Source organism: Apteryx rowi, unplaced genomic scaffold (genome assembly GCF_003343035.1).
Source record: "Apteryx rowi isolate R43461 unplaced genomic scaffold, aptRow1 scaffold_310, whole genome shotgun sequence".
NCBI lineage: Eukaryota > Metazoa > Chordata > Aves > Apterygiformes > Apterygidae > Apteryx > Apteryx rowi.
The window spans coordinates 858,390-870,779 of record NW_020449531.1 but is presented as its reverse complement, the minus strand read 5'-3'; the positions used below and the strand labels follow the sequence as shown (position 1 = coordinate 870,779).

Sequence of the window (12,390 nt, the reverse complement as noted above, 5' to 3'; positions counted from 1 at the left end):
CAAACCCTTGCTCCTGCTCCCTTTGTTGGAAGTGACTGCCCCTCAGCTTTGCTTATTTAACCGTTTGCGTGGCTGGCATTCATGTCTTCCATTTTCCAAAAAAGTGGTGAGCCTTTTTTAAGCCAGACTACTCTCACTGCGAGAGTGCAGGCAAGATACGTGCTGTGCAAGCATCTATGCTGGCAAAAGAAGTTTTCAAACCCTGTCCTACCCCAGCTGCTCCATCATTAGGCCCTGCTAAAGGCAGCCTCAGCTCTGCTTGGAGCGGCATGTGTGAACGTCCCTTAACCTAGTGCAGGCAAACTAAACCACTCGAGCAAGGACCCAGTTCTCCAACTGCTTACATCAACTTCAATTTTTTTGAACGACAAGGGTCACTCATCCAAGCAACTCCACTGGCCGATCTGATGGAGTGGTAAACTTCAGTAGAAGAGTGGGGATAAGAAATTAGACAGAAATGTCCCCCTCTCTCCTCCTATGGAGCTGGAGCTCACAGAGCATATCTGTTCAGAGGCTCAGGCATTTTCTCTGGTATTTGAACCTTTTGTGTGTCTCCTTCACATCTTTGGATATATTTTACTTTCCTTTCAAAGTTCCAGTTAGATGCAATATTCCAGTATGAGGCTCATCATTGTCCCTGGAAAAGGTAAAATTACCTCTTTACTCTTACTCCTCCTCCCCTATCTCTACATTCAAATATGGCAATGCCCTTTTTGTCACAATCATTTATCCTGGCTGCCTTTTCGCTTGATGTGAAAACACCAACAGAGTCCTCCACTACAACGCACACTTTACTTAGGTTTGCTTCTTTCAAATAAATTTCTGTAGTGTCTCTTTTTCTAATTTCTCAGGCCCTCATAATTCTCAAAAAACTAGAATATGAAGTCAAACATTCTAAAAAATACGTTCAAAATCTGCAGTAATAACTGATCATTAATGTCTGTGGCAAAACCAACAAAGAATATTCTTCTCCCAGTAGCGAGACCTTTCCAAAGTTCTTCATTAAAATAACTGGTTTGAAGATCAGCAGATTTAGACTGTTTCCACTAAACATGAGGCAAATGAGTTCTAGAACTATGGACACCTATGAGAAATGCAACCCTTTTAGTAGCTAACTGTGTGAATAAGAGACAAAAGAAATGGCTATTTAAATAAGACAAGGTCATCCTCGAAAACGTTATCTCAATTCAGCACTAGCTGTACAGGATCACCTCTCTGATATAGACTGAAAGTAAAAGAAAACTGTAAGTAGCCCAGATAGATCAAAAACACTGGTATATTGCCCTCTTGGTGAAAGGCCTGCTATTTCAACATTCTGGACTAGCTTCAGGTTTTATGCTGATTTAAGCCTTACAGTGCAGTTGTCTAATCTTCAGGTGATAAAACATGAAAAATCAAAAGAAAAGTCTACTGGAATCTGACCCACAAAGTTTGGAATCCAACAACTAGCAAACTAAAACGACAAATGTCAAATGTCTTCAGAGGGGAAGATACAATTCTCCCCCCTTACATCTTGACTCCAGTCCTAACCATGTGATACAAACATGAAACAATATTCCTTAGAAAAGGTATATCAGAAGTACAAATAATCCAAGTACAAGAATAACCACAAAAAAAAAAAAGTTAAAAGAAGGAATAAAACAATCTCTTGGGGTAGAGACAAAAACCAGCAGTATGTACTCCAACAGAAACTATTTTTTGATAGGTAAAATGTCTTTCTGAGATTTCAGAGAGACTATTAGCATTTTGTGCTCTTCTGAATGAGAAATCAGTGTGGGATACTATTCTGAAGTGTGAACTAGTTCATTCTAAAGTAGATACCAAGAAAATACAATGATATCAACTAATCCGTAATAAACTAAGACAATGACCGTGAAATAAAGGCTATGGGGAAAAAAGTGTTTTCATGTCTCCAGAAGGTAATTGTTAGAAGAAAGAATAAAAATATCCCTTACAATGTTAGCTATGGGGACTCTTTTATACATCCTTGGTGAGAGAAAATCTTCTTCTAATTTTTCAAATACTTTTTTTTCCTGAAGAAGTTCAGAAGTTCATACAATATTATTTCACCAAAAAGCTGGGGATTTTTGTCCTTTATTATTGAACACAAGATATTGTATTGGTTAAAGAAACATATGCCGAAATAAAATACAGCACTCAGAGCAACTTTGACCAGACTGATAATGATTCTAGTAATGAACATCAACATATGCACCATAGATGGCAGACAAAACAACTAACTGCAGATCAGATATTCAGTTCTCAACCAATACACAAGGGTTCTTCTTAACATCTGGACAACTATTTCTTTCCCTAAATAAAATGTAACATCTATTCTAATGAGCAAACACGTACAAGTGTACTTACTACATAGTTCCCAGGAGATGCTGAAGAATAAGGTATCTGTAATATCAACAGAAATAAAACAGTAATTTCTTCAGCATCGAGATGGAATTCATACCTACATTTATTGGCAGTTGTATGCTAAAGCATATTTGTATAATTCATTTTCAAGAGAAATTAAAAGATTATGGGGAAAATGCTATTGTTAACAAGCACAAAACTCCAAATCAACAACTCTTCATTGCAAATACGTTCAAGACCAAAACTTGCAGTTTAGACACAAACGGAATTTAGTATCAAATATTTCAAATCAAAAGATTTCCATTTTAAGATTACTGTGTCCTGGTAGCCACTCTACTGAAATCAATAGGAACAATATAATGCACATATTTAAATGTCTGCAGGTTGAAGTCTGATATCTACTCTCTATCGTTTCATAATAAGCGATGCATGCGCACTGAACGGCCAGCATCACTCTTTCAAGATACCAAGTTAAAAACTCTAGTACCAAATCTTGTCCTTGCACCTGTCACAAGAATTTTATGATTCTTACTGTGGGAACCACAATAAGCTCTGTAAAGATCTACAATCTCTAGTAAAAGGTTCAGCTGTAAGATTATTAAGGTATTATGCATTATGAAGTGTAAACTTTAGCAGCACATGCTTGCATTTTACTCACTGGACTTCAAAGTCATCTGGAACAGGAACTAAATTTGTTTGTTCCTGTATGTACTGAACCTTTATTAAAATCCAGATGATAAAAAGAAAAGCATCACTCCATTCTTTCAGCCTAGAAGATACCCATTTTATCTCTTTGCATTACTCTGTCTTTTTACAAAAGGACTGTGTCCTAATTTCATTTCAAATTCAATTGTGGCATTTGTTACAGAGGATATCTGGAGAAATCCAGTTGCCTGTGAATAATCCAGTTTTCTTCTTTATGCAAGAGCTTTTGTGAAGATTCTCTCTGGAGGAGCAGGGAGCAATACCATTATAGTAGGATGGGGTAAGAATTAAGAAACTGAATTAAGAAACTACAAAATTATTTTGTAGAATAAGCATCTTACGAGATTGTAGACAACTTGTCAGACAGCTAATTTTTACAAAGGTATCTAGTACTGGACTTCTCAATTAACTTCATAGAATGAAAACATTTCAATTTTTGGTTGAAAAATATCCTAGTGTCTATTTTAGTAGATTAGTAAGCAAACAAAAGTAGACAGAGGAAGATTTTCAGCTCTTTTTTTTCCCTAACTGGAATTCAGTAGAAATAAAAAATCAAAACTGAGAACAACAAAAAGAGCTGATATCCCCTGGCAAGTCAGATCCATCTTATCCAACTGTAAATGCTAGAAAGGGACACATTTTAATACTAATGATATATGTCCATTGAAGTAAAATGCAAACTTTACCTATGGGCTTTCTGAAGAAAAAGCAGCCAATGCTATTCATGTGGTATGGCTTACTGACTGCTTCTTTCTTTAAGCTGCTATTAAATAACCTCATTTTGTAGTTATTGGAACAAAATTCCAGAGAGTGCATTGCTTTTTACAAAAAGGATATCTAAATGGCTGGTGCCTTATAAGCATTTGCTTTATGATTCCATGATCCCTAGTCAACAAGAACAAATGTGGTTCTGTCTATGCAAAATATGTGAGCACACATTAAGGAATATCTTCTCAAGCTGTGATTTCTGTAGAGCTGACTGGTCAGATAGCACTGACCTAACTTTTCTGCCTTGCACTAAAGAAAGCTAAAATATATTTTAAATATAACCCAGGATGACTTTTTTCTTAAGGAAGTTATGCAAATGATGTAGAGATGCAGAGGTGTTACACGATTATGAACTAAATATGTGTGGACAAAAATGGTCAATGAAGTCTCTGTTAAGATGTGGTCCTCAGTGCACCTACATTGCATTAAGGTTGACAGGAACATACTAACATGGGAAAAAAACACAAAGCAGGCCTTATAGTAGTACACTATTTGTTGAGCGAACTGGATTTTTTTATTGTTGTTTGGTGCACAGATGAGAAATAATTCCTTAAATATAAGACTATATCTACTATATTTGAATATTTACTTACAGAATTGGCATTGGTTGGGTTTGGCCAAGGTCTACCACCCCCTGGACCCCTGTAACAGAAGATGAAAGATGAGAGTTTATTTCAAAAAACAAAATGAAATAGAACAACCCCCCTGGCTTCTGACTAGTTACAAAGAAGCAAATGTTTCAAAGTAATCCCTTCCCAAAGCAAGTTAGGAGACAGCTTTTTTTAATTGCAAAAAAATGTGATGTGAAAAATGTGAAAAAAAATGTGACCCTCCCATTTATATTTAAGACATCTCAGTTCCTAACTCATTCTGCGGATTTCTGTATTTTCAGGACACTACCTGCTACAAGTGTATCACATCAAGTCCTTCCTCCATGGCCACAGAGGCTATTGTGGAGACGACAGTGTTTTGCACGCGTCTCAGAACACTTGCAAATTTAGGAAGCATCAGACCTTCTCCTATTGTGTTCTTGATAGAATGATTTGAAAGCCACTGCAAATTTGTGTCTCCTATAGTGCTTTCCTCTTGTCCAGGGAGAATTTAACTCCATGTTACATAAATGTGACATTTTATTGTGGCACAGAAGTTTTAAAGAGAGTGAAAAACAAGTTCCAAAATTCTTTAAGTTCTCATGAGTAGTGTTTTTCTTTGCACTTTGTTTGTTTGCACTTATTAAAATATTTGGAGGAAGTATCACATGTTCTGCAAAAGTCTGTTTATAGTATGGGTCAAAGCAGAAAGGTACTAAATACAATTTCAGTCASAGAATCTGTACTCTTGCTTACATAATTAAATACCTTCCTGAAGGACTGTAAAAACATTTATTAATTATAGATCTAGAACACTGCAAGCAGAGTAAGGTTTCATTAGTACAGGTAATGCTAGTTCCTTGTAAATGTTTTGATTTAAACAATTTTTTAGAAAAACAAGCCATTCTCAGTAGAAAACATGTACTTTGTACATTGTATTGCTACAATATGTATCTAAGGAGCATAACAATTATATATAAATTTACATATTTCATATATTAAAAATTGAAAACATGCCATTTTATACATAGATTTTGACATACATTTAGATATATATCTAAGAATAGTTTGCTACTTGACTAAAGGTACATTATCTCCACAGAAATCACAGAAACATGACATTGACCATACACCCAGCAAAACGGAGCTTTCAAACTTGTCCGACATTCTTCCGTTCCACCTTGCCCAAATGGGATCTTTTTGACTAAGTGGCAGTGTCCTAGCAGCAGGGATGGGAGTATAACAGGCAAAAGGAGTCTTTGATAAAGCTAACTCAGACTGAACATCAGACAGACCCTAAAAGCAGAATGGAGAAAAGGAAAAAGGAAGAACTCCTTTCCTGACAGAGCACTTCTTTTCTCACAACTCTTGCTGTTATCTTAGCTTTCTCAATTTTAACTGATTTCAGTAGAATAGTTTGGTGGTTAGGCTTCTTCTTTTAACAGTCTTGAGGGAACTAAACCATATGGAAGGTAAAATCTCAGTGTTCATAGTCATAACATATGAATAACTATAATTATTCCTGGTAGCATTAGGCATTCCTAGCTATTTATAAATAGGATGAAATCACTTTTTGAAGGCCTTGACAATGTAAAGGCAGAGCAGATGACAAAACTTTTGCTCTTAAAACAGGATTTTGGCCTTACTGGCTTCAGAAAAGCTCCATTACCCACCACTGTGTACCCAGCATGGCAGAGCAATTTAAATACAGGGAGAAAAGCAGGCTTTATTAAGGAGTTCAGGCAGTTTTCTATCTAAAGTTTTGCAAAACTAAAAACTATTCAGTGGGTATGTTGCATTGGGGATTTAACATTGAATCTTTCTTATTTTTTCGCACATTATTAAAAAAATACAAAGAAGTTGGCTAAAACAATCAGCTGAAATAAATAAAGTGAAAATTAAATGAATCATTTAATTTATGCTGCTAAATTATTTTTGGAAGGTTGGAAAGACAGAAATGTGGGAAAGGGTCTTTTTGCTAAAACTCTTCCCCTGTCAGAAAAGGCAAACGTTTTTGAGTGAACCCCAGACGTGTTCCTTCTTGGATTAAATAGTTCTTCCATGAATGCTAAAAATCTATCATTCCAACAGCTCTACATATGATACTTTGCATAGCATATTTGTTGGAAGATACCTCCAGGAAGGATTTTAACAATGAGTGGCAGCTGCCTAATCCAGCTATGGGAGAAGGGGAGATAAAGCAGGGAAAGGCACTCACAGTACTCAGGCAAGAAACGCCAGGCGCCAGTAATTTTTGCAGACATGATGCTCAGGACAAATATTCAGCAATTTCTCTGCTGCTAAAAATTAGAGGTGAGATATTTGATGTTTTTTCTTTCTTTTCTATCATGTACAATATTTGGCTTGATGGATCTTCTTCTTCTGAGAAATCAGGAATACATGCAACAATACTGGAAGTTTGTTTTCATCCCCAAACTCTGCAGTTGTCTGTATGATATTAAGTAATACAAACCTACCTGGTATAAAGCATCAAATCGAATAATGCCATGACTGGCATGCAGATTACTGTGAAGTACAGCGATATGAAGAAGCTAACTCAGATACACAATAAGGTTAGCCACAGCAACATTGAAATCTAGGTAGAGAAGACTGCAACACGAATTGCTGTCAGCTTCATGGTGCTTTTGTTAAGCATGCAAGTTTTGTTAAAAGCTAGACTGGCTTAAAGCCTACATTCTCCTGCAGGCTGCACTATAGACACTCCTAAGAGGAAGCTCACCCTTCATATAAAAAGCTGTTGGAATTTGCAAATTTGCTGGAAGTCATGGACAGCTCTAAGTATAGACTTAGAAAACTCTGTAGCATATTCTGCTTGAAAGCCATATGGTTTATACAGAGCTGAATGTTGTTGGCTTTTAAAGCACACACAAAAAAGCTTTCCGCAAATTTTTTTCAAAGCAATGCAAGCAGTGTTTGTCCCTTTTATTAAATGTTTATTTTGGAAGCATCAACAGAGTCATAAAACATTATATGAAGGTACCAGTTCCAAAATAGAGTAATTTACAAAGGATCCACTGTTATGACTAATTACAGCTGCATTCCACTCTTAAAGTAAGTCCTATACCCTTGATACCAGTATTTGGAAAAAATAAAGTATTTCAGTTTCCTAATGGGTGAACATATTCTACCAGGAAATTAAATATCCAGACATAAGTTTGTGAATTGAAGTTAAAAAATAAAATGTCTTCCCCCCCCCCAGGCATGACTGAGATATTCTTAGTGCTTTATACAGCACTGCAGGTCACACAGGCCATTAAAAAGTGCCAGTGAAATTTAACACAGCTCCCTGAAATTTACTATATTGTTCCCAAAGAGGGCATTTTTCCATGAAGAAATAACATCTTACTAACAACTGCTACACCAAAGTTCAGCTTAAAACCTTATAGCTAAAATAACTTTATTTTTAAAAAGACACAGGATATATATCAGCTGTTTCAAACAGTGGTCTGATACATATTAGTTAGGATGGAGCAAGCAACTATTTAGCAGTACTACATTTAAGGAGTATGTGCTCCTGGACTGAAATACAGCTCTCTGGTTGGTTGTTGCCATTTTCGACAATAGAGAACACTTTTTCATCTAGAAAAACATAAAATTATATTTGGCAGATATTTTGCTCTTAAACAAAAAACAGCTTCCTTGTGAGCTTTCCCAGGAGAAAAGGCTGGATTTTAAAACGGCAACTGGTTTTGTAGAGTATACATATTTTTATATTTTAACATAGACAGAAATCCAAAAACACTGAGTACAACACAGGAAAATATAAGAAGAAGATATGTCTGTGTGCAGGCATATGTAAATTAATATGCACTCTACATAATACATGCAAGAGGGAAGTCATCATCTTGCGTAGAAATTTAAGTACAGTAAATGACTTACACTGATATTTCTTAGTATTGTGCATTACATAAATTGTACGGGATAATATAATGAATTCTAGCACATTTGGCTCCATTATTGCTACTGCCCATGGGTTATCCTTAGACGCACTCTGACTGAGTCTGAACCAAGTCTTTAGCAAGATTTCACAGTGTAAGAACTTAGTACCATCAGATTTCAGGCAAAATTGACAGCATCAACTTACAGTAAGAAACCAAGCTGATGTTTAAGAAAAAAGGCTTGTGCTGCCAAACCACCATTAAACCTTTATCCTCCTTTTGATGAGCATATGCCACTCTATTTATCAGACGAAAAAAATGATCAGTTTGACCCTAAAAAAGTATGTTTTGAAGAATTATTCATGTAGAAGGCATGAAATAATGGCACTGCTTCCAAAGGTCTCTGACTCAGCATGTAACACAGATCAGTATGTTGTGCTCCAGCCCAATACTCTAGAACTAGTACTCCGTACTCTCTTAAGCCTTCAAAGTGCATTTTATGGCACAGGACAGTGTGAAGTCTTGTTCAAAACCAGGAACCAACTTTGAGTTCCTGCCTGCAGCTGAACTGGAGTAAAGATGAGCTCCTAAGAAATGTTCAGGAGCGCAGCATATGCCTGACAGACATACAGATAGCTATGGTTAACTACTTGATAATTACTATTTTACATCATGTGGCTCTCTGAAGAAATCATACCCTGTATCAAAGCTCATGAATTCCCCAAGTAAAGGACTGCAATTCATGGCACCCACTTCAACAGAACACAGAAGTTCAAAGGAAAATGCACTTCCCACATCACTGAATTAAAAGAACACCACCTATGTATGTTTACTAAACACAAGATAAAATGTGCTTATCTAATGCTGCAATGTGGAAATATTAGTATTTCAACCCATAACCATATCCTTCTCTGCTCTTTGGAAGATGAAGAGCTCTTTTTTTTAATCCAGGAACCTGTTTGCTTATCTTTTATATATAAATTCTCATTTATGTGGATAAATATCCTCAAAATATCTTACCTATCCTGAATTTTACTTCCAGAACATTGTATTTTAGAAAGTTACATTTTCTTTTCTTATCATTAAATTTCCTCCTAAGGAAGTCTATGTACTGCTTATATTATACTTGCACTGAATTTCAAATATGTAAATATTTTCTCTACATCAATTTTATTTAAAAGAAGAAATGCCTACCCTTGGGAAGATTCCTAGAATTGTCTTGAGTCCAATATATGATGTCTATGATAGAGTAACACCCAACTTTAGATTTTATTTTATTTGCTTCAAGAATTCAAGGTATGTCTGGAAATCAGAAGAAATTAAGGATATGCTGGATTAGATGCTTTTCTGAAAGTATTATCTAACTCAATACCTCTTTAACTTCTTCAGGTTGGTACTTCTTTATTTGAAATGAAAATTATCATCTATTGTTTATATTTCCTATAAATATAAGAGTAAAAATGGTTAGCTATGATAACAAGCTTGTATAAATCTTGACTGTATTTTCTGTGTCAATCTGCTGCACACTCATTCTTGAAAAACAAAGGTATAAAAGTGGTAAGAAAAGAAAGTGTTCTCTGCTTTAGATTGTAATAACATTTTAGTGTCTTGATACCCTGACTGCCATACTACCTTCTGCTATCCAACCAGAGGTTGCAAAATGCTGGTTAAGAATCACAGTAGTTTACATAGAGGTAGGGCGAAGATACAAGAATGTCTGGATAATGTCTGGTCTGTATTATGCTGAAGGCAATTATAACAGCCCCTTAAAACCTGTGAATCTATTAAGAGAGAAATCTAAATAATGCAACGGACAACTTATTTTTCCACTGAAAGCCACTGAAGGATTTTTTAAAAGTGCAGAAAATTTCTCATTTTGGGCCATTTGCTATGCTAAAATCCTGAGCTTAAATCTAGTCTACTCTAGATATGGTAATTTTAGATCTGAAATTTTCTATATGCTTAGAAAGGCTGGGTTGTCTACAGCAGCAAAAATAATAATAACTTTTACATTAGTCATTTTAATGTATTTTGCAGAAAGGAAGAATACTTGTACCACTCATGGCAAAATATTTAATCAGCAAAACAAGAACATAATGTAAACAACATCATTTAGAAAAATACATACAAGTGAATATTGGTGACTATACTGACAAAATATTCCCAATATTTGAACTTTGACCTGTAGAAAAACCTCAGTATTTGTACATACTTGGAGGGAAACAAAGGAGCCTGTAAGAGATGCATGCAGAAGAATGAAACTGCTGTAGGTTCACCTCTTTTTAATCGCAGTTATTAGCCAAAAAAACCATGTTACTAACCAAAACATGTTCTCCCTTGTCTTATGTATCACAGATGTTACTTCTACAATGAAATAATGATTTTTCTAAATATTATAAGATTTTATTGTTGTGCTTACATGTTCATTCCAGGCATCCCCGGGCCACCTAAAGCATTCAGTGGGGGTCTCATTGCACCTCCATAGTTCTGCAATGATAACCAAGGGTCAGACTACCACAAAACAAAAAAACAAAACCAAAGAGGAGGGGGAAAGAAAGGACAGCAGGTTAATGATATCCCTACATAACTGCTGACTGGATAGGCCAATGTAATTCATTGTTTCAGGAGTTTCCATTCTTGACTTAAAAAGTAATATTGTTATCCCCAAGAAAAAAGAATTGCATGTTCTACTCAAACAATAAAAACACGCTAAGAATACTTAAAATGTCTGTCAGGAGAAATTACTTACACATATAGAGGTAAAGTCAATGGCCACTGAAGGGCAGGTTTTATACTGTATTCAACTTTTATACCAGGGAAGCTCATTCAAAATCAGAAATGTGGACTTTTCTGAGATTTCTACATTATGGAATTTAAATAGAATTATTTTTTAATTAGATTTTATTAATGAACAGGGCATCAATAAATGGTTCTATGAAATTACAATATATGATATCACTTTTATAACATATAAAATAACCAGTACATATCTCTTCTAACAAGCCTATCCTAATCAGTTTAAGGTAACTAATATGAAAATTATTTAATATGGTATTGAATGTCATAACAATGCCAATAAATGAATTGCCCAAGGCCTATAAAATCAGAGTTCATGCTCTGATGATTTTATGACAAAAGCCTAGCAATTTTACTATTTACAAGAAAAACTAAATTATATCTATTTTGTATTTAAATGAATGCAAACAGAACAATCTGCCTCACCTCATAACAATAATTCACACTGTAATTTGTATTAATCCTGCTATATTTTTCTGACATTCCAAAGGAATGAATAATAGCATATGCTCTAAAATGAACAGCTGTGCACTTTGAAAGGGGGCAAAAAAATTATTTACTTAAGAAAAGTTCTAAGCCATTGTTGCTGTCTATTTTTCAGTAATAAAACTCTAATATGTTCTAGTTATACTATAAACTATATCTCCAAACTATAAACTACATAAACTACATGACTCAAACTTATGGGTGTTTTCTGTATTGATCGGATTCACAAGTACATGCTAACATGAAGTCAGGAAGATCTGGGAGAAATGCGATAATGAGATTCACAGTGTTGGCCTGGCGCTGCATATATGTTGAGTGATACAAGCCATTTACCTAGAGCTGATCTAGAACCATGAGACGAGGTTCTGCTGCTGGAAACAAAAAGCCCATAATTCTAATTCTTCCTTGACACTCCCCAAAGTGTCCCATAGTTAGCTGGTTTGCAAGAACAGGTCCAAAGGCTGCAAACAGATGTCCTCTTCCAGATCCAACAGTGTCATCTGAAGATAGTATTAGTCAATAGTCGCTGGCCATCAGCCACTATTCATTCCTGCCTTTTCTTGTACTGCCAGCAGACTGATTGGTGTGCACGCTCAGGCAAAAGTCAGCCAGATTAACTCAAACCACTTATTTAACCTGAGTTATCCCAGATAATTTTGCCTGGCATAGATTAGAGGATGCTCACAGTAACAACTCCTCTGTCAGAACTGTAGGGCAGTAAGTGGTGGGTAGCGAGAAGCAGCTGGGCACAGTAATGGCTTCAGTTGGCACTAGTGGATCTG

The 12,390-nt window shown here is 35.6% G+C and overlaps 1 protein-coding gene across 1 annotated transcript in view; it reads right to left on the bottom strand.

Annotated features, from left to right (window-relative positions):
• The window catches only part of SSBP2 (single stranded DNA binding protein 2), a 175,831-nt gene that overhangs the window by 32,925 nt on the left and 130,516 nt on the right, over positions 1-12,390 (bottom strand). Inside the window, exons 8-10 of the mRNA XM_026070465.1 lie at positions 10,746-10,813; positions 4,431-4,479; positions 2,368-2,403 (exon numbers count right to left, since the gene is read on the bottom strand). Coding sequence (XP_025926250.1) covers positions 2,368-2,403; positions 4,431-4,479; positions 10,746-10,813 — 153 coding nt within the window. The remainder of the gene's footprint in view (positions 1-2,367; positions 2,404-4,430; positions 4,480-10,745; positions 10,814-12,390) is intronic.